This window comes from Lampetra fluviatilis, chromosome 21, assembly GCF_964198595.1.
Source record: "Lampetra fluviatilis chromosome 21, kcLamFluv1.1, whole genome shotgun sequence".
NCBI classification, from domain to species: domain Eukaryota; kingdom Metazoa; phylum Chordata; class Hyperoartia; order Petromyzontiformes; family Petromyzontidae; genus Lampetra; species Lampetra fluviatilis.
In genome coordinates this window covers 2,348,289-2,376,211 of record NC_136295.1, presented here as the reverse complement: position 1 = coordinate 2,376,211, position 27,923 = coordinate 2,348,289, and the positions used below count along the sequence as shown (strand labels likewise).

Sequence of the window (27,923 nt, the reverse complement as noted above, 5' to 3'; positions counted from 1 at the left end):
TTGGCCCGTGAGCGGGAATCGAACTCGGGTCGCCGGGTTCGTAGCGCAGCGCGCTAACCGCTCCCCACCACATTCAGTGAACGCACAATGGTAGGAAGCTCGTCCTCCAGACACTTTTCTTCTTCCGGAGACCCGAGCTCTCGATACTCCCACAACCCCGCATCTATCCCCTCGCTCCCCACTTTCTGAAATCTTCCACGAGTCCCTCTCAGCACCTTCTCATTCTCCGCGCTTGCAGCGGAATCTTTTTCTTTTTCTCTTTTGGGTTTGCTCCAATCCCCTATCTAAAATTTTCACGCCATGGTTGCCACCGTCCCATCTTGAACGTCTTCTCTTGGTTGTGGCCCCGTGTTCCACCAAATGCCCACATGTATAGTGCCGTGACAGTTTGACCCGGAGTTGGCAACTCATCGCAAGGCCATCTATACCCACAAGCATACACACGATACTCGTTGGGCCAACAATCTACTGACCAAGCCTCCCCGACAACACATGTGGCCCATACAGAGTTCCACTTTTTAATTTATGATTATAACAAAGCATGTTTGCCTAAACATGGCCGCATTTGCCAGGGGGGGGGGAGGAAATTACAATGTGAAAAAAGTTTTATAATGGACGACAAATTGAGACGATGCTAAAAATGCATGCTCATCAATATTCTATCACGGGAAACGCTCGTTGGTAGTTGATGTATGAGTGTGGCATGGATGTGATGTCTGGCATAACAAAGCACATTTGTAATGTACTATCATCATTATGATTGTTGTAACGTGCAACTTACAACGCAGGATCTCATTGGACAGTGTCTTGTGTTGGTTTAAATTTAATATTGACGATACACGTACTGAAAGCAATTAGAGTGGTGTATGACTAATTAGCATAACATCATACAAATTTTCAACCTAATAATGAAACCATTGAAAAACAAGAAAATAATATTGTTCTTGTTGTGATGTTAATAATCACAAACATGATCAAAGTATCAATGTATCCTATCGTCATTCGTGGAAGCCACAATTTGATGAATGTCTTGTGAATTTCACAAGAGGATAGAGTATTGGCTGCTAGTAATGCCCACGTGATAAGCCACTTCGTTGAGCTATCGTTTGTGGCCAGGTCGCTTCTGAGAAAGAGCTCAGTGGGCCTTACCTGGTACAAAAACGTTAAAATTGTAAAATAGTTGTTTTCTTTTTATGAATCGACAAACAGATTAATTGGTTACATGTACAGTAGTTTCTCCATTTAAATTAACTGAAATGTCCGTATGCTGTAAAGTGGATATTAAAGACCCTGTGACAAATGTTTAAAGGGCAGGTCAGTCCCAACGTTGATTACAACAACAAAGAATATCCAACACGAACCACTAAAATAATACAAACCTTCACTGGCGTAGCTATCGAGTGTGCAGCCAGTGAAACTGCACCGGTGCCCACGTGGCCATAGGGCTGCAAAGAGTGGTTGGGAACTTACACATGGGACCACATTCCATTCCCTACTCCAGGGCTCCATGCAAACCACGCTTACACGGTCTAAGGAAAATACATTTATAAAAACACGAATTATTATTTATCATTCCTCAATCGATATTCACGATAAAAAACTCTCCAAAATTGCTTTGAGAAACAACAAGTAACGCTTGGAGGTACTTTACCCATAAAACATCTCACTTTTAAGAGGGGGAGAGAGAATGCAGATCAATGGGACGTTACGCCATGGCGTTTCTATATTCAGAGTCAACGGAGTAGGAAACTCTATTTAGGGATTTGGAAATTCCCCTTGCCAGACTTGATCGACAAAGGGTGAGTGAGCACTCGCTTACTCAAGTGTTTAAATTACCAGTCAATTAAAGACGGGTGCAACGGTGCATCGATACGAGCCGAGGGAATGCATCCAGCAGTGTTCAGGAGAGTTTCAACAATTTTTTTTTAATTGTACCAGGTAAGTCCCACTGCTGAGCTGTGTAGGTATTTTTGCAGAAGCGACCTGACTATTGCAAATGATAGCTCAACGATGTGGATTACCATATTTGGACAGTTATGGCAGACAAAACACTTAAACGCGTTTTTGTAAATGTGGAGAGATCAGTCGGAGGACTCGGAGAAAAATCCACACAACCACGGGGAGAACATGCAAACTCCACACTTTCAACAGGCGTCAGGGTCGGGATCGAACCCACGACCTCCTGTATACCAGGCTAAGTAGTGAATAGGAGACTCACTGCCATATATTCGTCTGCAAGGGCCTCTTTTGCCTGCATCGTCGTCTGTCAGTGGCTCCAGGGCAGTTCCACGATGTCGGCAGAATGAGAATATTTTATTTAAACTGGAGAAATCTGATGAGCTATACAGCTATTTTCACAGATGTCCAGTCGGGGCAGGTCAGAACGTTACAACAACAAACAATTCAAAAACAAGATCGGAATGCAATTTATAGGAAAGGTAAACAAATAACTTTTAAAACATGTAAACTATTTTTTTTATCTTACCAGGTAAGGCACACTGAGCTATTAGCTTATTTTTCAGAAGTAGCCTGGCCACAAATGATAACTCAACGAAGTGGCTTATCACGTGTAATTTATATCAGCAAAATGATCTAAATTACATTTTGGTGCTGCAGCACATGTAACGAAAAACGTAACACATTTGTCAATGACACTGCCCTAATGATGACAAGAGAAGAAATTGTATTTACCCTTTCTGGCAATAACACAGGAGGTGTTAGGATATTCAAACACCACAAAGACACCCATTTAAAAGCATCATCAAGTCTGCATTAGCCAGACATCATGCGTGGTAAAACATGAACATACACATGCTTGGGTAATGTATGTGTAGTGAGAAACTTCCGAAACGCAACTTCAGGCTCAATGACTGGGCGACACACATATATATATAGACACGGCTACGCATCGCTGACCCATCTACACAGCCCCATCGTCGGCGTTTAACCACATTGCTGGCTGACTAATATAGCGACGACGACGATGGGAGCCGTGCACAGGATCAGCCATGCAGCCGGAGGACGAAGAGAGATGACGGCGAAGACAGCGACGGCAGCCAGGACCCAGACCCCACGACAGCCCCGAACCTTCGCTCACGTTCCCCCTTATATCCCTCCCGGCGTGGCCAGGCCCCGCCTCCGGCCACGCCTCCTTCTAGAACCTTCGAGCAGGTTCCCGGAGAGCTTCTCCACTGGCCCCGCTTTTTACCTTTAACCCAGTTACCCCCCTTCTAGTTGGTTATTATATAACGCGCCCATACTCGTGATTATCCCTCCTGGCTACATAAGCATTGTCTTTGAAACGGATTGGCCTCCACCAGAGAGACCCTCCATACTACGGCCTTGTCTCACCACCGGTGTTAGAGTATAACGCCAAAAGGCGAACAGTTCAAAGGCGATGCAAAAATCAAAGCTTGAAAGAGCTCGGGTTGAGCAGTTATAAATGTATATGTAACACTGCCTTAGTATGGCGATGCATTTCTACGATAAAGGATGACTGCCTTGAAACGTCTCTTATACAGTGTATTCCTTTTATGGCAGTGTTATGAACGAATGTGTTGAGTTTTTGAGCACCGCGTGTCTGTGCAATGATAACAAGGTTGTAAAAAGTGTATTTATTTGCTGCCACGTGTGTAGACTGTGCACGCGCACACAAATCACGGGCTGATGTGGAGATTCTGTAACATATTGACTTTGCGAGAGACACGCGCACGCATTGATCATCTGCGCTCGTTAGGGGCCGTCCATAAATGACGTCACGCGATTTTGGACGATTTTTGACCACCCCCCTCGTCACACGGCGTCACAAAAAGTCAGACCCCCGCCCTCAAATATGACGTCACAAAGCTCTGCCCCCCCCCCCAAAACCATATTTCCATTTTGAAAATTAAACATGCTTCAAATCGATTTAAAGCTTTCATGACAGCAGGGATTCATCTTCTTGGTTCTTTCGGTAAAGTCACGTAGAAGGGAAAGAATAAAATAATAAAAATAAAACATAATAAAATACAATTCACAAGACGTTTCGGCCACAACGCAAGCAGCCGTCCTCAGGTGAAGAACAAGTCTGTCGGAAAGACAGCGTCTGAATGGGTAAGACAGCGTCTGAATGGCGCTGTCTTTCCGACAGACCTGTTCTTCACCCGAGGACGGCTGCTTGCGTTGTGGCCGAAACGTCGTGAGAATTTTATTTTATTATGTTTTATTTTTATTATTTTATTATTTCCCTTCTACGTGACTTTACCGAAAGAACCAAGAAGATGCTTCAAATCGCTTTAAACTATTGCCACTATAGTGTGTATTTAATGTGGCGCTGCACTCTGATGTTGTAGGAGTGTTGTTATAACAATTCGTCTTGTTATAACAATTCTATATTTATTTAAAGTTGCGCATTTTGATGTGACGTCACATTTCTCAACCCCCCCCCCCCTCGTCACACATGGTCACAAATGTCTGACCCCCCTCCCCCCCTAGGTGCGTGACGTCATTTATGTACGGCCCCTTAGTCGGGGTGGGTGCGGGGGTGATATACAGTCGGGGGTAAATCAGTAATTGTTACCATTGTTCTGGGCATGCGTTAATTGGGACTGATTATCTCCGGAGCTGCATTGTTAGACGGGTGGCACAGACTCGGGGGAGTGGGCAAGGTAGAGGCAGAAGATCGGAACACTCGTTGAGCAGAGGCTGCGCTACCCAGCCTGGCATGCTCTGCCATGTTTTCAATAACCATTGGCTTTTAAAATTAGACTTCTTGTTTCATATGGCTGCTGTAAATGCAGAACGACGACAATTTCACATTCAGGTGGATCAAGCCAGCAGATGACCGCGTCAAGGAGTAGCGAGCAGAGGGTATCATCATCGCTGTGATGTCTCCTTCGTATTTGTGGATCGGGTCATCATTGCGTCCCTAATACGTTGTACGGCGTTTGTTTTGGATGCCCGTAGTCACACGCTATTGGAGATTTTTCATTTTGTGCATCCGTGTATCCGCACTTGCTGCCACGGTTTGTACGAATGCGGTTTAGGGTTGACCATGTGCTTCGTGGAAGATCAAAACCAGAATTTAAAAAGGAGGAAAGTTCACTCTGATGGACATTCTGCATCTTCACACAATGTTCTGTAAGACCGAGTTCAAGGAAGCCTAACTCTGCTCACGAGACACTGAACATCGAGGCAGATCGAGTTTGCTTGTGTTAAACTAATGCTGCTGAAATTATGCAATCACTAGAGGCATTTGTGGCTCGTGAAATGTGTAAACTAAACAATTATCTCGTTTTTAAATGTAGGAAGTGATGGATGCATATTCGGCGTATTTTTTTTATTGAGTGCACCGTTCTGTATATCACGTGGTCGAGATGTATTGTGGCCTCTTACCCCGCCCCCACCCCATTTATATTGTCAAACTTAATATTGTTTAAATACGGTTTATATAAGAGATGGAACACCTTGAACACACGATTCATAAAGATGTACGTTGTACTTCTATCGCACCGTACGTAGCCAAACGGAGGTGTGAGGGGGAAGGGGAAAAACGCAACGCAATATGCAAAGTTAATTTTCATACGGTTCATTAATTCGGGGTCAAGACATCTGGACCATCCTGTATCGTGTGTCCATGAAAATAAATGATTACAAAATAATTTGAGCCCCCACCCTCCCCCCACTATCGTCTTCCCACCCTCCCCCACTATCGCCTCCCCCAGCCTCCCCCCACTATCGCCTCCCCCACCCTCCCCCCACTATCGCCCCCCACCTCCCCACTATCGCCCCCCATCACCCCCCCCCCACTATCGCCCATCCCAACCTTCCCCCCACTATCGCCCCCCACTCGCCCCCCCCTATCACCCCCTCCCCACTATCGTCCCAAACCCTCCCCCCCCACTATCGCCTCCCACTCGCCCCCCACCCCCCAATAACGCCCCCCTTCCTCCCTCCACTATCGCCCCCCCCCCTCCTCCCCCGACTATCGCCTCCAAGGCTGATTTAGGAACGGAAATGCGCACATCCCGTGTACCCGGCACACACAAACATCCATCTCTCTCTCCAGTCTCCATCGTGCACTGCCGCGCACACAGCAAACATTACATAGATCTTGTCCGCACTCGTGCGCCTGTCAGGTACTATACACACACATAGGTACACACATGCACATACGTACGCGGGTAGACACCATAATTTCACATGTACAGTACACAGGTTTCCGTATACAACGACAAACATTTTAATAAACACACGTCGCTTAGGTACAAACATGCATCTCTTCTCTAGCCCGTGCCGCGCCCGTTTAGCCCCCTCGATCCGGCCGAACAAAAGCTGTTTAGGCATGCGGTGGCTGGGCATGTGGTGGCTGGGCATGCGGGCTACATGGCCCAGCCAACGCAGCCTTGCCTGCCGGAGGAGCTCACCGATGGGACTTTGTCCAGATATTTCAAGGATTTGTGTGCTCCTCACACAATCCAGCCTGGTTAAAACCCAGGTTGGATCGAAGGCAGGCCAGCCTAAATATTTCTAAGATGTTCCATTAGGGGGGTCCACGTTTTGCAAGCGTAAAGAAGGGAGGGAATTACCAATATCGAGAAGACCTGAAGCTTCGTGCGGAGCGACAGACCAGGTAGCTTCCACACAGAGTTATGCAACCGATGAAAAGATAATGCCGCTCGACTGATTCGGAGTGATACCTCTGCTGTTAAACTGGAGACGGTCATGAGCACACTGCCCAGGTATGGGAAACTCTCCACTCTCTCCACAACTGCCCTATCACCAATTGGGAATTGTAGGGGTGGAGTGTCAGATGGTACAAAATACCTAGGCAGGTGCTTAGTTTTGGTGGGGCTGATGGTAAGGCAACCCACCACCTCTTAGTGGCAAGCTCCAGGTTCAGCAGCAGCGCCTCCAACTCCTGCTCTGGGTGAGCAGCAATTATCAGATAATCGGGATACATAACATGGTTGAGTAATAGGGAGCCATCTCTTAACTGCACCCGGGCATCGATCAGCCTCCCATTGTATCTGTACCAGATGGAAATTCCTCCGGTACAGCTATTGAAGGCTTCACGAACTACGTGGTCGAAATAGATGTTAGATAATGTGGGAGCCAGAGGACATCCTTGTCGCACCCAAGGTTTATAGGGAATGGCTCCGACTCCCGGCCACGGAGTTTTACCCGGGCCTATTCACCATCATGAAGGTCCTTAATGATCGTGAACAGAGGGTCAGGGACTCCGAAAGCACGAAGAACTACCCAGAGCCCAGGCCTACTAATGGTATCATAGGCCTTGACCAAGTCAATAAAGCAGAGATGGAGGTCTTGTTGGAATTCCCTACACTTCTGCTGTAGCAGACGGACAGAAAATATGGCATCTGTGCAGGTCCGCCCTTTCCTGTAACCGCATTGGGGCTCCACAAGCCTCTCCTCAGCGTGCCTAGCAAGGCGATGTTGAATAATCCTTACCAGGACCTTTCCCGGCACACTGAGGAGTGAAATGCCCCTGTAGTTGTTACAGTCTGTCCGGTCCCCCTGGTGGTCCCCCTGTTTTTAAAGAGCGGGACCACCAGGGCATCCTACCAGTCCTGCGGAACCTGTACAGTTGTCCAGACTGTTGTTATGATGTCATGTAGGGCAGTCTGTGCACAAACGCCACCTTCCCTCAGCATTTGGCTTGGAAGATCATCTCTGCCCGGTGCCTTTCCTGGTCTCAGACTCTGGATTTCCTTCAGTACTTCCTCAACAGATGACACCTCAGCCAGCCACTCACAGGGGGTGACCTCCAATATTTGAGGCACCGCAGCCTCAGCAGGGTTATCCCCACTTTGGGCCATGATGTTTTCCTGGCTGAGGGATTTCCCCTCCCCCAGGACCTCACAGAAATGCTCAGCAAATCTGCAAACCTGTTCCTGGGGGTCGGAGATTGGATCACCGTTCTTTCCCCTGATGATGGTAATAGGTGTGGTGCTTCAGGTTACTTTTTTATGGAATTAAAGAGCGATTTGTGATCGCCGGCCATTGAAGCAGACTCCATCTCCTCAGCAACCCGCGACCACCACCCATCCTTGCAACGCCTCACGGCTCTCCGAACCTCCAAGCGAAGGCTGCGGTAAGCCTCCTTATTCTCCAACGTGGGATGCTGTAGCCGATGAGAGTGGGCCTGTCGCTTTTTCTCAGCCAGCTTGAACACCTCCTCTGTCAGCCAGGATCTCTGGGGAGGTCTGGACCGCGTACCCAAAGCAGCCATTGCAGCTGCATGAGCCACAGTTGCTTAGGTACGAACGTGCATCCACAAAGGTACACGGATACCTCCTCCCCCCACTATCGCCCCCAAGGCTGATTTGAGAATGGAAATGCGCACATCCCGTTTACCCGGCACACACAAACATCCCTCTCTCTCTCCAGCCTCCATCGTGCACTGCCGCGCACACAGCAAACATTACACAGATCGTGTCCGTGCTCGTGCGCGCCTGTCACGCACACTTACAGGTACGTATACACACACAGGTACACACATGCACATACGTACGCGGGTACACACCATAATCTCACATGTACAGTACACAGGTTATACGTATACAAAGACAAACATGTTCACAGACACACGTCGCTTAGGTACAAACATGTATACACAAAGGTACACAGACACACTCAGGTACACATACACACAGGTACACGGATACACACAGGTACACGGATACACACATGTACACAGACACACACAGGTACACAGACACACACAGGTACACACACAGACACACAGGTACACAGACACACACAGGTACACAGATACACACAGGTACACAGACACACAGGTACACGGATACACACAAGTACACATATACACATGGGTACACACACAAACACACAGGTACACGGACACACACAGGTACACATGTACACAGTTACAAAGATTCCCCGTATAGCGTTTAACAGACTTGTAGCAAGTGTTGTTACCGAGAACTTAAAAAGGTCGGCACGGCAAGTGAGGGGTAGGTGGCCACCACCACGCCGCCCGCCTTTGTCTCCCTGGTGGCGATATTTACACACCGCAACAGGTACTGTACTCCTTTTGAGGCCGAGCAGACCTAGGGGAAATCCCAGGCACGGTTAAGATCATCGTCACTGGTGTTGACGGTGAGCGGGAATCGAACTCATGGACGCTGGGTGGGTTTCGTAGTGCAGCGCACTTGCCGATGCACGACACACATCACAAAAGTACGGGGGGGGGGGGGAGCAGTCTCGATATACGTTGTCTAACACTTACGTCGCCGTCTTTTTTAGCAACACAACGTAACACTCCCCCGCTTATAATCACGTCGTATGAAAAAAAAACAAGAATGGGTTTTACCCCTCTCTGGCAATAGAACAGGAGGTGTTAAGATGTTCAACACAGTAAATAGAAACCTTTTGCAAGGTATCAAGTCTGCGTTAACCACACTTGTGGCAAATTATGCAACACAAACATGCTCGGATGACAATATACGCATTGTCTTTTAAACTGATTGGCCTACACCAGAGACAGGAACCTTTTTTAGGGCCTTGTCGCACCAGTGTCAGACCAGTGAACGCCAAAATGCGAACAGCACAAAGACAATGCACTATCAGAGCATTTCTAACTCGGGATGAGCAGCTACGAAACCTATGCTTATATTTTCATACTTTAATACTGGCGAAAATGTCTTTTTTTTAAATCCTTTATATTAAGTTCGCTTGCTTGCTTGCGTGCTTGCTTGCTTACGACCGTGCAAATCTTTCGGTCGTGTTTTAACCCACTTCCCGTGATCCAATCGAGCTGACATTTTCCACACAGACTCGTTGTGCGAGACAATTAATGTTCGTGAAAAAAAATTCCCAAAATTGTACACTTTTTAGGCAAAAAAAAAATATTTTACATATATTCAAATAGAACTCATTCAGTGTAAGAGCCCAGAGCGTAACCCCTCCACAGGCCGTGGCGGAGTAGCGCAGTTGGTAGCGCCCTCGCTTCCCATGCCAAAGGTCGCGGGATCGATCCCCGCGTCCTCCACAGGCGAATATATTTTTAAATCCTTTATATTAAGTTCGCTGCTACGCATATAAAGGATTTATAGTGAAAAACTTTGTTTTTACGGGTTATACCTATATTACATTGTTTTTGACTGTTCAGCTGAGCCGAGTCGAAAACATTGTGCGTAGCACTTGGTGCCAACACCAGGTGACGATTAATCTGAACCGGTTCTGGACCCTCCCGTAGGTCGACTCGGCCTCAAATGAATACCCGGTGCGGTGTGTAAACATTGTTGTGAGGGAGACAAAGGCGGGCCGGGCGTGGTGCTTACCACCCACCACCGTGTGCCGGCCTTCGTAGGTGCTCGCTAACAGCACTTGCCACAAGTGTATGTTAAAGGCTATACGAGGATTTTTGTCTTTGTTACTCAGTGCACATTACTGATCAGGTCGATTCGGGTAGAATCCCTTTCACGTATATACTTGGGGTATGCCGTTAAAAGATGTTAAACTGTTTATATTACCTGTTGGGACATCTGGATCAGAAACATTGACCAACAACACCAGTGACGATTGTCTTTTTCAATTAATAATTTTCGACTCGACTCGGCTCTTTCGGGGAGAGGTGGGGGGCTGGGTAGGGTGCAATGAGGTAGTGTACAACTTGCGCACGCGCCGCCCATCTTCTGGGTCCTTGCACATGGTTTGCTCTCCGGCGTGCGTGGCCAGAGTGCTCCATTGTAGGGGTCGACGTGGACTCCCCGCTCCCCCTCCATCGCAAGAAAATATCTTAGCGAAATTTTCGACAGGTGGGGTGGGGGGTGGGGCAGCAAGCGTTGGTGCCTTGTGACGACACGTGCAGGTGGTGACGCGTAGGAAAGAAAGGCGGGGAGGATTTCGGCTCGATGTTAAAATGGCGATAGCTTAGTGGGGGTTGGAAGTTGAACCGTACCTTTGACGTATATCTGTCAACCCATACGGCTTACCCCGTATTCTTGTACAGCGATACCTTCACTTTCGTCCACTTGACTTTCGTCGATTCGCTCTTTCGGCCGTTTTCAACTATAACCACATTTTTAATTTCGTCCACGTGGCTTTCCTCTTTCATGCGATTTCATCCCAAACCTTCCACGGCGTTCGCGCCACGCGCCATCTTTTTCGTTCAGTCTTTGAATAGAAGTTGTTCAGTGAGCATCTCTTATACTGGTAGGAACCTCCTGGTTACACCAGCCCACAGGGGATTATTGTGTCTGTCCGTCGTGCAGGGAGGGGCTGGGTGGGGGGTGGGAGGGGTGGGGCTGGGTGGGAAGGGGCTGGATACCCCGTGGTGCCCTTATAAAACTCAACGTTTAACCTACCCACGCCGGCTTTTGCCCGCCCTCACAGTCGGGCATATTTGTGGGGGGAGGGGGGGGCAGCGATTGCATAGCGATTCGCGTGCTGCGCTACGAACCCGGCGACCCGAGTTCGATTCCCGCTCATGGCCACCACCGCTCACGGCCACCACCGGTGACGATTATTTGAACCGGTCCTGGGCCTCCCCTAGATCGACTCAGCCTCAAACGAGTAATTGGTCTGGTGTGTGAACATCGCTACTGAGGAGACAGAGACGGCCGGGCGTGGTGAATCTAAGTCCCGGGCGAAGCTGTGTAGTAAAGCTCGTGTACTATACAATATAGTATGGTACCTGCATTTCTCTACATTTAAAGTACGTCTTTTGTTGCTAGGTATGAAACAGCATTTACCAAAGTTACGGTCCCTATCCCCTACCTTATGCCATTGTTTCTTTTGGGAGAAATTGACCCGCTTTGCGTCGCGTAGGCAATGTTTACGCCGTTGCAAGTCCCTAACCCCCCCCCCCCCCCCCCCATTAACATGTAGTGTTCCTATGAGGGGAAAGTAAGTCGTAAGTCGCAACTTTCCGGACCCCCTGTATATACACGCATCCAGGGGCGGTTTCTTCATTAGGGCGATATGGCGACGCACCACCAATGTCATTCAACCACAGAGTCACGCTAGCCGTCACTGTGCCTCTGGATATAGTCCAATCAGCGTCATGCTACGTTCTGTGGAGTACCGCCTCTTTTTGGGCGATTTCCCTCCAGCTGAGAATCGCCCCGAGTGGTCCCATAGACTAACATTTAAAGATGTTTTTTTTCGAACGGGGGCGCTGCAATGCATTCTTTATGGCTTCCGGGAGGGCTCGCCTTAACGTGCTTACGTCATCATACGTGCTTACGTCATCATACGAAAGCACGTTTCATCCAACAATATAATTTGTCGCCACCTAGTGGAATCTTTAATAAGATAAACTTGAGTGGTTTGTTTTAATAGTGAGTATAGAAACAAACAAAATGTATTGTAAGAGTCACTTTATTTTTCATTAATATTAAAGAAGTGAAGTTGCCTTTACATGCTTAAGCTGTTAATTTATCCATTGCATGGGTGGACCTTATCCTTATCAATCATCCAGACATTTGCCCCCCCTGAGAGATTTTGCAGGAGCCGCCACTGCACGCATCTGTATATACACTTGCACATGTCATATGTGTAGCGTCGTTGTCAGGCATTGTATATAGCATTGTTATGCACACTTACCTGTAGTAGCAGACACGTGTCCATAGGGGGTGGTAACCCGGGATGGGCAGGATGAGCCGGGCCGTTGGGAAACTAGGCTCTCCCAGCCCCAAGAGAGGGGTTGGGGGGGATATTCCAGAGCCCCCTAGAGAGTTCCAGAAGGAGGGCGTGGCCATGGGCAGAGAGACCCTGGCACGGGTATAAAAGCCGGACCTCTGGACGAGTCCGGCAGTCTTCGTGAAGCTGAAGCAAGAAGACCAGCTTAGGCTAGGACCCTGAGAACCCCCAGTCCCGACGTCCTTGTAAAGGCCGAGACTGCAGAGGGCCAGTGGTCAGACCCTGGGAACCCCCGGGACCCGACGTCCTTGTAAGGGCTGGGACCGAGTGGGCCAGTGGTCGAGACCTGAGGACCTTGGCTGGGTCGAGTCAGGGAGCCTCCCCTTAGGTCCCCTTAGCCACAGGGATTGTGAGTGTGGTTCCAGTGATAGGACACGCTAGCCCGGAGGCCATACTTCCCTAGGTATTGGGTAGAGGGGCCGTTACCCCTCTGTGTTAGGGACCGTGTATTCCACAATTAGTAAATAAACGTGTTGTCTCAAGTACTCTGTCTCCGGTCTCCTGGAACCCACTACATATGTACGCAGGTGCCTCTGTGTGCTGTACGTTGAACTTCTTTTGCGCCGTACATAGCCAATCGTGCTTATCGGAGGTACGGGAGGTGGGGACAACAAACCTAACAACATGCAGTTGTAAAGAAACGAGTGTTCAATCTGTGTATACACAGGTGGCGGGACTGCCTCGTGGGACATTTGCTGGACCATGCGGACGGTGCGGACGTTGGCGTGGCTGGACGTGCGGATGGCGATGTGGCTGGCGTGCGCCCTGTTGGGCTGGATTGGTGAGGCCCACGGATGGGCCTTCAGAGACGACGTGTGGCATAACTCCGTGTTGCTGGGTACGATAACGGGTATACCCCGGGCGTCGGCGGCGTCCAAGTAACTGCACTCACGAGTTCATAGACATTCCGTTTCAGAGTTAATGGAACATTAACTCTGAAACGGAAAAAATTGCTACGAACCGTTTCATTTTCTGGAACTAAAACTGAAGCTGAAAAAGTCGAAGCCAAGTTAGCATTCATTGATGGAATTTCCCAAATGTAGTATCGCGCGTTTCTGGGAGGAGATGGGGGGGGTGGGGAACCCATGAATCAGTTACCGTATTAACCGGTTCAATCTCTCACGACAGTAAGTCACTATTACTGCACTCAATCGAGAACAGTGCTCCATACCAAGACGAACATTCCCCGTATAGCCTAAGCAGGCTCTTGGGCAAGAGCTGTTAGCGAGGTAGAGCCCATGAAGGCCAACACGGCGCACGAGGTGGTCAGCACCACGTCGGGCGGCCTTTCTTTCCCGAGTGGCGACGTTTACACACCGCACTCGGTACTCATTTGAGTCGACCTAGCGGAGGCCCATGACCAGTTCAGATAATCGTCACTGGTGTTAGCCGTGAGTGAGAATTGAACTCAGGTTGGCGGGTTCTTAGTGCAGTGCGATAACCGCTACACTACCGCTCCCCACCCCCACATGCGCCTGTGGGGGTACACAAAGTTAAAAACACACAGACGCATGCGTGTGTGTTTTGTTGCATACAGAGGAGGCGGCGGGCGTCTTCCACATCCACTCCCGGCATGGCCGCTATCTCCTCACCCTGCGGGAGGCCCGGGCCATTTGCGCCTACGAGGGCGGGGCCCTGGCCACCATCGCGCAACTGCGGAAGGCTCAACGCGCTGGTCTGCCAATACCAACCCCACACATCTGCTGTTCTCCACCGATGTGCATTCCAGTTTGAAACCACCCAAGGGAAATTATGGGGGTTTTTTCTTCTCGGATATTCAAGAGATGTGGCCAGGTGGCTGTGAGGGGGGGGGGGGGCCTCAATAGCAGCTCACTAGGACAAAACGATCAATCGCCTCACCTGATGGCGTCACATCTCGGCTGTCACTTTAAAACAAACCATTTCCGTTGGTCTATTTACATGGAAAATTGTAATTAAATATGTATTTAACTCCGCTAGAGTTATATGTTTTTTTATCTTAATACTGCCAAAGAAAAAACATTTTTTCATGGCACAATCACTGAGCATTTTGTGTATTCGATGTTTTCTTGGATTTAAGGCCAGGAGCCACAAGACTGAGGTTGAGGCCAGCTTCCTCCAGGCCAGTCAAAACCAGATCTAGTCCAGTGGTTCCAAACCTTTGTTCAAACCACCAAATATTAATAAAACAAATTCCTAACTCCCCCCACCCCCCGTCATTCGTCTGTGAAACCACATACCTTAAAGCCTGGTCCAGGACCTGCGGCTCAGGTGAAGGAACAGAGCTCAGCTGGGATAATGTCCTCGAGCCTAGATGAAGTGACGGCATGCGTGTGTCCATGTGTCCAGGCCTGCACAACTGTGTGGCCGGCTGGCTGGCAGACGCGCGGGTCGCCTACCCCGTCACCAAGGCGAGCCAACAGTGCGGGTTCGGCAAAGTCGGCGTCGTAGACTACGGCGTGCGACTCAACCGCTCAGAGCGCTGGGATGCCTACTGCTACAGGAAAAAAGGTGGTGCCACCCCCTCCCCCCTCTAAGTGCCGCTGCTGTGCCTGTCAAAATAGAAAATTGAACGACGTTTTTGTAATACGCTGTGTTGGTGCGTACGTGCAAATTACACTAACTCAACAAATGTGTCCATAACACTGCCCCAAAAACAATCTAAAAATCAAATGAGCAAGCGCCGAAAGTCCTTTTTCCTACCCTGAAACCACCTTCTCGTACTGGGTTTGCATGCTTACCACAAGAAAAAATAAAATGAGATAAGAATAGGTTTTCCCCTTTTTTCTGGCAACAAAACAGGTGTTAAGATGTTAAAACATTAAACTGAATCATTTTGCAAGGCATCATGTCTGCATTAACCACATATGCTTGTGGTGAAAATACAAACAAAAACATGCCCTGATAGTATATGTGTAGTGAGCCCAAGGATTCAAATTTCTCCATGAAAACATGGACATAGCCAATGTTTTCATGGAGAAATTTTAATCAGATGCCATCCAGACATCCACCCTTCGTTCTTCCCTGTGGAAGAGATATGTGGACAACACTTTTGTCATTTGGCTACATGGCCTCCCAGCATTGAACCATTTCCTAGACGACATCAATTCCAGACACCCATCCATCAAATTTACCATGGAAGTGGAGAAAGATGGTAAGCTGCCATTCTTGGATGTTCTGTTTGAGAGGAGGCCTGATGGCTCCTTGGGACATTCTGTTTACAGGAAGGCCACCCACACAGATTCCTACTTGAAGCCTGATATCCACCACCACCCGGCTCAAAAGAATTCCCTCATCAAAACACTATACCATAGGGCTCATTGCATCTCTGACCAACACCACCTGGCCAGTGAATTAAAACATGTACATCTGGCCCTCAAGATGAACGGATACTCTGACCATACTATCCGCCAAGCTGTTTCTCCCACCATACAGAAACAACCACCTGTAACTCCGATCAAAACCATCATGTTGCCATACATAGCAGGTGTTACCAAAAAGATTTCCAAAATTCTAAACAAACACAAGATCCAGGTCCGATTCAATACAGTACACAAAATCCGTGATCTGATCTCATCTGTAAAGGATGTCATTACTGACTTACAGTACCCCGGTGTTTACAAATTGAGTTATACCTGCGGTGACTGCTATATCGGGGAGACGAAACGACATATTTCTGACCGAATTCGCAAGCACAAATCAGATTTGAAACACGGTAGAACGAATTCTTCGACCGTAGCTGATCATTGTTTCAACACAGCGAGTTCTCATGATATTGTTTTCTCCGATACCAAAGTACTCCGCAAACCTCCCAGATACTACCAAAGATTTGTCCATGAAGCCATCCAGATATACAAACATAGACACAACTTCAACCGAGAGGATGGTTTTAAATTAAGCAATCATTGGAAAGATGTCATCAACCAAGTAAAACTTTAGCTGCCTTATAATTGTACAGCTATTTACATTTCATCCAGTTGTTTTCTATTCCCAGCTTGATTATCCCCTTTTTAACCAACTTAAACCAAGTGTAATTTTAGCAGCCGTATGGTTTACTGCAGTATACTGCAAGGCAACCAGTTTGTCAGCTTAAATACTGCCTCCATTTTTTAACTGTGTTCCTGTGTGCAATTTTTTCAACCACGGCACACTTCTCTCCGCCCATCCGCTCATCCATACTCCTAATCCCCTGCAGCATAACAAAAGGCGGCTTAACTTAGCCCCCCCCACACGGCCCATCCTGGCTCCTCCCCCCCTTAACCTGTATATATTCTCGTGTCTCTTAGAGCTCTCTTCACTTGATACAGTAATTTTGCTGTGACGGTTCCATCTGAAGACGGAAGCATGTGTTGCCTCCGAAACTTCGTGATTTATTTTATTTTTTAGCTACGTGACTTTACCGAAAATACCAAAGAGTATGGACCCTTGCAGTCACGAAAACTTCAAATCTAGAATGGAGGAACACTGCTGAACCCGGGTCAGGGGTCTGGCTTTTATACACCTGCCAGGGTTTCCACGTCCCTCGTCACGCCCCTCTTCCAGAGAGTTCCAGAGGGACCTGGAATCTTCCCCCAGCCCCCCTCTTGGGGTCTGGGGAACCTTGGTGGCCCACACATCACACCCTACTGGTGGATGTCTGCTAGTTCAGGTAAGTACCCCGTTTATCGCGTTACATATGCATTGTCTTTGAAACGGATTGGTCCACACCAGAGACAGCTTTCTTTAGAGCCTAGTCTCAAACAGTGTTAGACCAGAGGACGCCAAAAGGCGAACAGCAAAGGAGGTCCCATGATGTAGCAAATTAATGAGCTTTGAAGAAGGTCCATCACCTAAAACGTCACCTATTATACATATTTACTTGGCAGTGTTATTGACGTGAACGTGTGATTATTACAGATACGCATACCACATCCTCTAGTTGTAGTGCCTTACACTGATAATCCCTTCTCAAAGCCGGCCTGGCAGCATTCAGTAGAATATTAAGGGAGACCTGCATCCCCGATTTTTACCAAGCGGCGCTAATGACGAAGCCATTAGCCTTCCAATTGCGGGTCCCTTAATTCACAAACGAATGCGTCCGCCATGAATGACAGTGGGGACGTGCGGAGGCAGGCACATGGAGATGGCGCTGAACCTCAGCTCACCAGACTACCCGGGCTACGCGGCGCTCAGGAGCTGCGTGTGGACCGTACGTGTGCCGGTCAGCAAGCGTGTCCGCCTCTCCTTCCTGGACTTCGACCTTGAGCGAGACGGAGGGTGTCTCGCCGACTTCTTGGAGGTCTATGACAGCTACGAGGACGTGTCCGGACTCGTCGACAGGTACAGCTGGAGACGTGCTCCCCCCACTGCTTAATTAAAAAAAATTCACTTCAATATTGTTTATTTTTACCAGGTAAAACCCACGTGCTATTTTATAGCTGTTTTTCATAAGCAACCTGGCGATCACAAATCATAGCTCAACGAAGCGGCTTATGTGGACATTTATAGCAGCCAAATACTCTAAATGCACGTTGCTTCTAAATGTGGAGGGGAAAAACCAGAGGACCCAGGGAAAAATGTATGCCACCATGGGGAGAGCATGCAGACTTAATATACAGGCGTCAGGGTCGGGATTGAAACCACAATCTCTGTATACCAAGCGAGGTAGTTGTCTGTATGTGTAGTGTCGTCTGTGCGTACAAGTGGGGTGCGTCCAACACGCAGTCAGTCAGAGATGAGGTGGTCGCAGGAGGCACCGTCCTCCTCTTTTATTGTTGTTGCCGAGCTCACGCCACCACTTGGGCCCCCTCTCTCTCTCACACGCGACCATGCTGCCACACGACCTGTCCCAGACACGACCCTGTCCGCGTTGCACCAACGGCGTCGACCGGGACAGCCAACTACTGTCCAGCTGCACAATGATCGGGCGAAGGCGGTAGTGACGAGGGCGGCGACGACGACAGCGATGACGGGATGAGTCCAATGCCAGAACCGTCAGCCCGGAGCTCTCGCTTTCCGCTGCTTATATTTCCCTCGGCGCGGCTTGGCTCCACCCTAGCCGTGCCTCCCTTCTCGAACCCTCCAGAGGGTTCCAGGGGCTTCCACACGAGGTCTGCCATGACCCTTGTCCCAGTTCCTCCGCCGCAGGCTGTGGTTGTTCGGGGATGCTTGATATTTGTGTTTTGTGTTTTTTTAGATTCTGTGGAGATGCTCTTCCTCCTGTGATAGTGAGCACAAGTGAGTATTTTCGGCTTTTGTCATTTTCACCGACAAACACACTACTGTTGAAGTATCAAGGGTTAATTCATTATATATTTATTACAAAAATATACTTTACACTGTCATTCACGACTTTCTAATCTCCAGTTCTAGCGTCTCCATTATTCTTCACATTTACACATTTGACGGTAATTTTCATGACCCGTGGTGACCCACGATTCTTCGGTGAGACTTGGCTAGATAAAGAACCATGTAAAACGCATCCAATCTCATTACGTGTGGTTGTGGTGCAGTTAATAGACCTTTGTTTGTCTCTTAACATTAAACTAAATTACTCCTGTAGTCCGCATGCAGGCAACCTAAACATTTCAACTTGATGCATCGTATTAAATACAATGCATCACCTTCACAGTTAATTTCTGTACATCAGTAAGTCACAAAATTCCAATCGGGTTGAGGATATGATTAATTTGCTTTGAGAAAAATTACCAGGTAAGGCCCACCTGAGATATATAGCTCTTTTTCAGAAGTGACCTGGCCACAAACGATGACTCAACGAAGTTGCTTATAATGTAGAAATTTATAGCAGCCAATTACTCTAAGCACATGTTTCTAAACGTGGAGGCAAAAACCGGAGGACCCGGAGAAAAATCCACGCAACCACGGTGACAACATGCAAACTCCAAATATACAGACATCAAGGGTCAGAATCAAACCCACGGCCTCCTGTATACGAGGTGAAGGAGATAACATTTCACCACCCTGGCACCCGTAGCTTTGCTACAGAACCCAAACACAAGTGATTCGTGCATGAAAACAAAACAACCACTACAACATTAGTGCATTACGTGGGTTTCATTTTAATTGTAATCACAATGCGGATTTATATTCTGTCTCGCAAAAGAGCAGCAATTTATTTGCTCAGTGTTGTGCAAAGGAGCTAACAGACTTATGGGCTCTTTAAAACTGTCTTCCATAGAAATATCATGAATTAATTAAATTATGACTAGTGACTTCTTGACCTTGATCTTGACCTATACGTGTCAGTGGCAGAATGCAGTTCCTGTTTTTAATTGACCTGCTTCACTCATTGCCCACTATCAGTCATTATGCATGTAGTAATGCATTTATGTATTGACAAAAATTTATTCATATGCTTGTGATAATGCATTCAATAACGGTCATACAGTCAATTTGTCATTTGTCCAATCTTACATTTTAGCTGATGTCGCAAATACTGTACAAAAATGCAGTAAAACTAGAAATCGTATCTATGAGAAATCATGGTTTCTTAAATTGAATCGTGACCCTGAATAATATTCTTTGGTTATTTCGGTAAAGTCACATAGATAGAGAATAATAATAATACAAAAATGCAAGTGAATAAAAATAATAAAAATAAAGTACAAATAATAAAAAACACAAATTTAGACTGTAGCCTGGTTCTTAATCGGAGTGAGTGTACTGGCAGTCTATATTGTAGACTGTAGCCTGGTTATTACGTTTGGTGAGTGTACTGGCAGTCTATAATGTAGACTGTTGCCTCGTTCTTAACCTCGGTGAGCGTACTGGCAGTCTATAATGTAGACTGTAGCCTAGTTCTTAACCTTGTTGAGTGTACTGGCAGTCTATAATGTAGACTGTAGCCTGTTTTTTTAAGCTGGTGAGCGTATTGGCAGTCTATAATGTAGACTTATTCTTTGTTCTTTAAAAAACCACGACGTTTCGATCGCAACACAAGCGGTCATCATCAGGAAAAGGGGGGTTAGCCTCTAAAGGCAAACTGTTTATAAAGGTTTAGAGATGGGCGTAGCCCAAGTGTGTCAGCAGCATGGGAGGAGCAGCTAATGTTAGTGTGGGAGAAAGCAACGCCAACGCAGTGGGTCTCCACCAATCAAATGGCCGCCAGTCAATCATTGCACCTCGCTCCACACACCCACACTGCTGACAGTGGAAGTTGACAAGAAAATGCAAATCAAGTCACGACCAAAAGCAATATCCCGGTGTCTACAAACTAAGCTGTATCTGCGGCAGCAGTTACATTGGGGAAACTAAGCGACATGTGCAATGATTGCCTGGCGGCCCTTTTATTGGTGTAGACCCACGGCCTGTGTCGTTGCTTTCTCCCACATTAACATTAGCTGCCCCTCCCATGTTGCTGACACACTTGGGCTACACCCATCTCTAAACCTTTGTAAACAGTTTGCCTTTAGAGGCTAACCCCCATTTTCCTGATGACGACCGCTTGTGTTGCGATCAAAACGTCGTGGTTTTTGTTTTTATTTTATTTTTATTTCCGAAAGAACCAAGAATAAGTCTACTTTATAGACTGCCAGTGCACTCACTCAAGTTAAGAACCAGGCTACAATCTACATTATAGACTGCCAGTACACTCACCAAACTTAATAACCAAGCTACAGTCTACATTAGTGTGTTTTTGTAAGTATATATAAAAAAAAATTATTCACTTTATTTTGTTATTTTTTCTATCTACGTGACTTTACCGAAAGAACCAAAGAATATAAATTCCTGCATTCACGAAAGTTTTAAGTCAAAATTTATCCTGAATAATGTAAATTCGTCAAATAATTGGAGGAGTGTTTGACCGTCAACAAGCTGGTTGCTGTCGGTTGGTGTAGGGAAGGTAGGAGCCCTGGACTGGTTCAGATATCCCTCACAATTCTATGTTGTATGTATAATGAACTTGTTTCGCACTGTACATAGTCAACCGTACTAATCGGAGGTGCAGAAGGACAACAAACTAAAATAAAAAAGCAGTTCTAAAGGAATTAGTTTTTAAATCGAGATTTTTCAATTAATTTACATTAGCCATGACTTGAAATGTAACTCTGATCGCCACGTTAATCACTGCACCACCACTCGTCTCATTACCTTTATGTTAACTTTGCTCATATGAGGTATTATAATAGGTTTGTGACTTTGTTATCGTTCATGGGATCCACCTTGATCGGTGTGCCCACTGTGAGAGATTGCCTTTGGTGACATGCGTATTTAAACATGGTTCTTAAATATTGTTGTTGCGCATCTCCTAGCTAACGTGATGACGCTGAAGTTCCACTCGGACGCGTCGGTGGGCGGCCGGGGGTTCCTGGCTTACTACCAAGCTGTCGACCCGCTAACGACCGTCAGCAGCCTCCAGGACTCCCATGTTGACCCCCCTGTTCCTCCGACCAATGTGACCGCCGTCAACCCCTCTGCATTCCCGCACCTGTAACATCGTGGCCACTTGCGCGAAAAGCTCTGCGTGTCTTTGGCCGACTGCAATCGGAAATTTATTTCAGCCATTGACCTAATAAGCGGCTCCTTTTTAAAAATAGAACGACCACAGTCCAAGACTGTCGAGAGTGGCGGCAGCTATATTGCATTGCAGCATGGGAATGTTTAAACTAACCACAGCAAAACAACAATTGTTTATACAAAATTCATGCCAAAACTTATTGTGAACAGGATACTTAACACGTAAAAAACGAAAGCTCCAAAAATTAAGACGTAAAAAACGGTGTAAATTTTTTTTCCAGATGTATGCTATAGACGGAACTTAGTTATACCATTCACATTTATGACAAGTAATTCTACAGGATGGCCTTAACATGGTACAGAAAGTAAATTTGGAATATGAATATTGGTTGAGGAAATTCCAAAATTTAAATACTGTGCAAGAGCAAGCCTTGGACCCCAGTGTGAGTTCTTGATCTAGAAATAGTCAGCAGTCAAAAAGGTCCATACAAGGATTCTTGGATTTTTAAAACTAAGAATATCAGTTAAATCCCATGCTGATTTGGATTTAAGAACTTTGTTAATAAAAAAAAGCCCAGTATATATCTACCTAACTTGGGACCTTTCTTGTCAGTATCAAAGTGCAATGAGCGACTTCCGAGACACAACGTGTAGAAGGCTTCTCATTTATTTTTTACACTTGGGCACAAACACTGGGCAATATAGAGAAACGTATCTACATAGCTACACACAGCCGACCTTTCTACATAGCTCCATTGTCGGCGTCTAACGACATAGCTGGCTGACTAATGTAGTGATTACGATGATCGGAGCCGTGCAGAGGATGGGCCATGCGGCCGGACGACGAAGAGAGATGATGGCGAGCAGCAATGCAGCCAGGACCTGGGACCCTGCGACAGCCCCAAACCTTCGGTCACGTCCCCCCTATACACTTCCCGGCGTGGCCAGACTCCGCCTCCAGCCAAGGCCCCTTCTAGAACCTTCGAGCAGATTCCCGGAGCTTCCCGACTGACCCAGCCTTTTACCTTCAACCCCGTTATGCCCGCCTTCTATTTGCTTATTATATAATGCGCCCATACCCGTGATTACCCCTCCTGGCCGACAGGTGGTACACTGTCACTACACATGTGTGGATGTGCCGATGCCAGAACAGCGTGTTGGTAATTACAAGCCCATGGGCTGCACGAGTCTTACAACCGCCTACTGTTGTTTTTGAGCTGATCTGGCCCATGTCTTCCAGTCACCCCAGTCCAAGTGCCAGCATCATGACCCACTCGGGCATTAAAGTCACCCAACAGGATGACTATCCTGAGGGGGTACTTTAGCTAGCACCTGTGACAGGAGGTCATCGAAGGCATCTGACTCATCCTCCTTGCCTGCATCCCTCCACTGATGTTTATCTTTGATGGGGGCATAAGTAACCACGACCACCACTCAGCTCTGGTTGATGGGAAGGTAAACCCACAGTAGCCTGGGGCTCACAGCTTCCTACACCTCACCGCCATTCTCCCACACCCCCTACATTCTTATGTTCATAGGAAAAGGTCACTCCATTGTTTGGCAGTATCTTGCCCCGAGTAGAGTAGAGTACTGTCCACCCCTCGTGCTGACTGGAACCAGAGATCCCGACGGGAACCGGTTCAGCTCCCAAAAGAGTGGCAGCCTCTCTACATTGAGCGTTTTAACATTCCGTGTTGTCACTCGCAGTGGTTTATTTGCCGTTTCTGGAGGAACCCCGAGGGCTTGGGTTCAGTCTCCTGGCTCTGCCAAATGGGGTTTGGCCAGGAGACTTCATAGATGCCTGTCCCCCTGGGGCCTCTGGCACAAGCTTAATTAGATTCTTAACACGCGTTTTAGTGGTAATTAGGTTGAAGGTGGAGGAGTTACCAGCCCCTTGTACCCATCTAGAGCCCCCATTGGCTGCTGCGGTGGCTATGAGCACCATAAGGGGAAACGCTGATTTGAATTGGCCTTCCCTCCATGGCACATCCACCACTGTTACCGTCCGGCACCATCGATTAGGTAGGGGATTGTTTTGGCTGGAAACACACTCTTAGATAAGGCAACATTAGCCTAGCCTTCTGGATATGGGGATATTCCTATTATCCACAAAAGTATGGTGAGTCGCATGGGATGTCGCACTTTCCTGAGTTCTCTGATCTCGGTTCTCCCTCAGTTCTGGGGATTGTTGTGATGACTTTGTGGTTTCCAACACTCGTTAAGTCTTGACCCCCCCCCCCCTACACTACAGTATTTAGACTTTGGTGCTCACAATATTGGAGACATGGGTCCGAATAACAGAAGATCCTTGGCTTCTGTGGATTTGGCTGTGACATTTGCACCACTGGCTTCTTTACCACTGTAGGGTTATTTTATTGTGTTTTATTTTTATTATTGTATTACTTCCCTTCTACGTGACTTTACCGAAAGAACCAAGAAGATGAATCCCAGCAGTCACGAAAGCTTTAAATCGAAATTTCACGGTAGGGTGGTGCTAGAGGCCACCTCCTTGTGCCCCGCCCCCCACCCCCCTTGCTGAAGTGTCCTTGCTTATCCCTGCTCCTGACCCAAGCATTCAAGTTTGGCAGTTCTCCCTCATCAGCTCCTCTCTCCACTGCTGGCTGGCTGTTGGGGAGAGCTGCTTGCGGCTGGTATCCTTTTGCTGTCGTTTCTCCAAGCATCTCAATTCTGTGTTTGAGTGGGTTCTTCATATGAAATCGGGGCTGGGCTTGCTTAATGTCTTAATATAATTTAAGCCCTACACCTATTTGGAATATAATACTGCCAAAGCTGTTCTACATATGTTTGAAATTAACGCTCAGTGCACGTGGTTCTACTGCTAATTAATAAACTAAGTGTATGCTGTGCCACTGAATCAGCCACTTGCATAAAGCTAAATTAATTATTCACTTGCCCTTCCTGTGCTAGTTCACCAACCTCCTCACTCAAATGTGTATTGCACCATCATTTTTACATCACTCCACTCTCAACTAAGTCTTTAAATCTTACCTAGATTTGTGGGTTTTATATTTTAGTAGATGTTTTTAATTGTACCATGTAACATTATCTCCCCTCACATCAGTTCAGTTTATTTTGAAGTACCCGGTGAGCAAAGAAGCTCTTGAATCTGGTTTCATCAACAAAAGCATCACTTCCCTGGGAAATATACGGCCGGAGTGCCAAGTCCTATCACATTGCCATATTGTTCTCGAGTCTAGTATGGTCTAGATGGAGCAAGGGTTGATTGTCTGTCTCTAACTCCTTGCCATACAAGTGTAGAGCCGTTGTAGCCATTGTAGACAGCCGGATTTAGACTTGCCGCGGATGGCAAACAAACACAATGGGCGTGGCTACATCGGTACGCGAAGACGGTGTTTACTGCGACGTCCGCGTTGTTATCCTGGGGGGCTATTGCGGAGCTGGGATCCCCCACAGCCCCACCCCTCAAGGGGGGGATGGCTATTTAAGGTGGCGAGCCGGACGGCTCGGGGTCTAGTGTTAAGCTGTAACCAGTGAAGAAAGAAGACTAGCTAGACAGGCCCTGGAACTCCCTGGGATCGCTGCCCTTTTAAGGGCCGACCAGGCAAGCCAGCGGCGTGGCCCTAAGAGCCCAGAACCGACGCTCTTCTAAAAGCCGGACTGGGTATTCCGGGTGCCGTAACCTAGCTGTCAGCTAGCTGTGAGTCAGGCTGTTGTGTTCCGTAGCGTAGACGGGTGAAGGGGCCGATACCCCTTCAAGTACTGTAAGTTGCCTGTTACTCGCTGGTGTTAATAAACAAGCGTGTGCCTCCAACTACGTTGTCAAGTCTCCGGGAACCTTACTACACAAGTATATCTGTAACTTTTGAACCACCCCTCAATCGGAAGTTTATTATACGAGTAAATTACCCATTGAGCTACACTGCTATTTTTGCAAGTCACTCGGCCAGCAGATGGACACGACAGCAATAGTTACACATTAATAAATAAACACGATATAAAATGTAAAACATATAGATAAAGTAATTAAAACCGATTGATATAACAAAATATTTGCGTACATTAGCATTTGTATTGTTTCAACACGAGGGTATGTTTAAAAGAGTACAGAGACGGCAGTGGTGATTATCGTAACACATAGCCCACACTCAGACGAATGAAGAACTCTCATTGGGGCATACGGGTGGAGGAGGTCACGGATGTAAGACGGGGGAGGTATTGTTGAGGACCTTGTAAGTGAGAAGTAGGATCTTGAACTCCACTTGGAACCTGACCGGTAACCAATGGAGAGACTCAAGTACAGGGGTAAATGTGCTCGGCGACCGGTGTTCGAGCAACAACTGTGGCAGCTGCATTCTGCACGTGCTGGAGGTGGATTAACAGCTTGAGAGGGAGGCCAGCTCGTAATGCATTACAAAAATATATGCATGAAAAGACAAGTACGTGAACCAGCTTTTAAGGGTCCGATACCGAGAAAATGGGGTGCAATCTGGATACATTTCTGAGGTGAAAGAAGGCAGTGTCTATTACATTGTTAATGTGCACTTCGAAGGTTATTGAGGGATGAAGGACAACACCAAGGTCACAAACGGTCTGAGCAGCACTGACATCGTGGCCATCAATTAACACGCTGATCGAACCAGCCTTAGACAATTGATGGCGGGACCCAACAAGCAGCACCTCTATCAGCTTTCAACTGAAGAAAGTTAGATTGCAACCAACCTTTAATTGTCACAAGGGAAGATGATACACAAGATGCTACTGCATTGAGGGAGGATTCAACGTTAATGTAAATTTGATAGCCATCAGCATAATAATGAAAACAAAGTCCAAGTTGGCGTATGATATGGCCAAGTGGAGCCAAGTATATGCAGAACAAAAGTGGGCCAAGGACTGAACCCTGGGGGACACCAAAAGGAACAAAACATGTCTGAATCTATCGCTCCCAATGTGTAATCCACATAGAGCCTTCCAAATCCTCAAGCAGAATGGAATGAACAATGGTGTCAAAGGCAGCACTCAGGTGCACAAGGACAAGAATGCTAGGCTGGCCCGCATCAACAGCAACCAGCAAGTAAATGACTACCCTAACCAGAGCCGTTGCTGTGCTGTGGTCAGACTTTAAACCGGACTTAAAAGGATAAAAATATCATTTACGAGCAGATGTTCAAGTTGTACGTCTACTGAAAGCTCTGATCTTGTAGAGATATGGCAGGTTGGAAATTGGACGATAATTAGAGGAGATTTGAATTGATGCCGGCCTTCTTGAGTATAGGAATGACAGCGGCACATTCAAAAAGAGAAGGAACAGTACCAGATTGGAGTGAGTTAGAAGTGGTAATAATGACTACAAGAGATGGAAAATTAGCATGAATAAATGTAGAAGGAATAGGATCAAGAGAACAATAGGTTAGTTTTATACTAGCAATCAATGAAGCAACATCTGATTGTGAAAGCTCAACATACAGATACATCAGATGTCAGCAGTGGCGCCGGAACAGTGGACAGAATGATAGGAAAAGGGAGATTTTATTGAAAGGCGAATTGTGTTGGTTTTGTTAAAAAAAATTGAAGGAACTGGTCAGCATTATCCTTTGTACTCGAACGGAGAAGCACGGGATGAATGAGGGAGCCTATGAATGGTAGGAAAAATAATCCTAGGGTTATTCCAGGCATTGGCTAGAGTAGCAGAAAGATAGCTGCTGTGAGCATGGTCAGGTGCCATTATGTAAATTGTAAGGTGGATCTTAAAGATTTGCGAATGGATGGCAAGACCAGATTCTCTCTAAGACCACTCTGCCTTGCGGACAGTTGTCTTCAGTGCACGATGCTCGTCGTGATAC

General features: G+C 47.1%; 1 protein-coding gene across 1 annotated transcript; it reads left to right on the top strand.

The window, feature by feature from the left end:
* The first annotated feature begins 8,383 nt into the window (after positions 1 to 8,383).
* Positions 8,384 to 25,810, top strand: LOC144938131 (tumor necrosis factor-inducible gene 6 protein-like). The gene is made up of 7 exons (XM_078865846.1): positions 8,384 to 8,472; positions 13,334 to 13,504; positions 14,204 to 14,341; positions 14,995 to 15,156; positions 17,739 to 17,964; positions 18,821 to 18,861; positions 21,897 to 25,810. The coding sequence occupies exons 2-7, from the start codon at positions 13,369 to 13,371 to the stop codon at positions 22,076 to 22,078; spliced, it is 885 nt and encodes a 294-aa protein (XP_078721972.1). The 5' UTR covers positions 8,384 to 8,472; positions 13,334 to 13,368; the 3' UTR covers positions 22,079 to 25,810.
* The last annotated feature ends 2,113 nt before the right edge of the window (positions 25,811 to 27,923 follow it).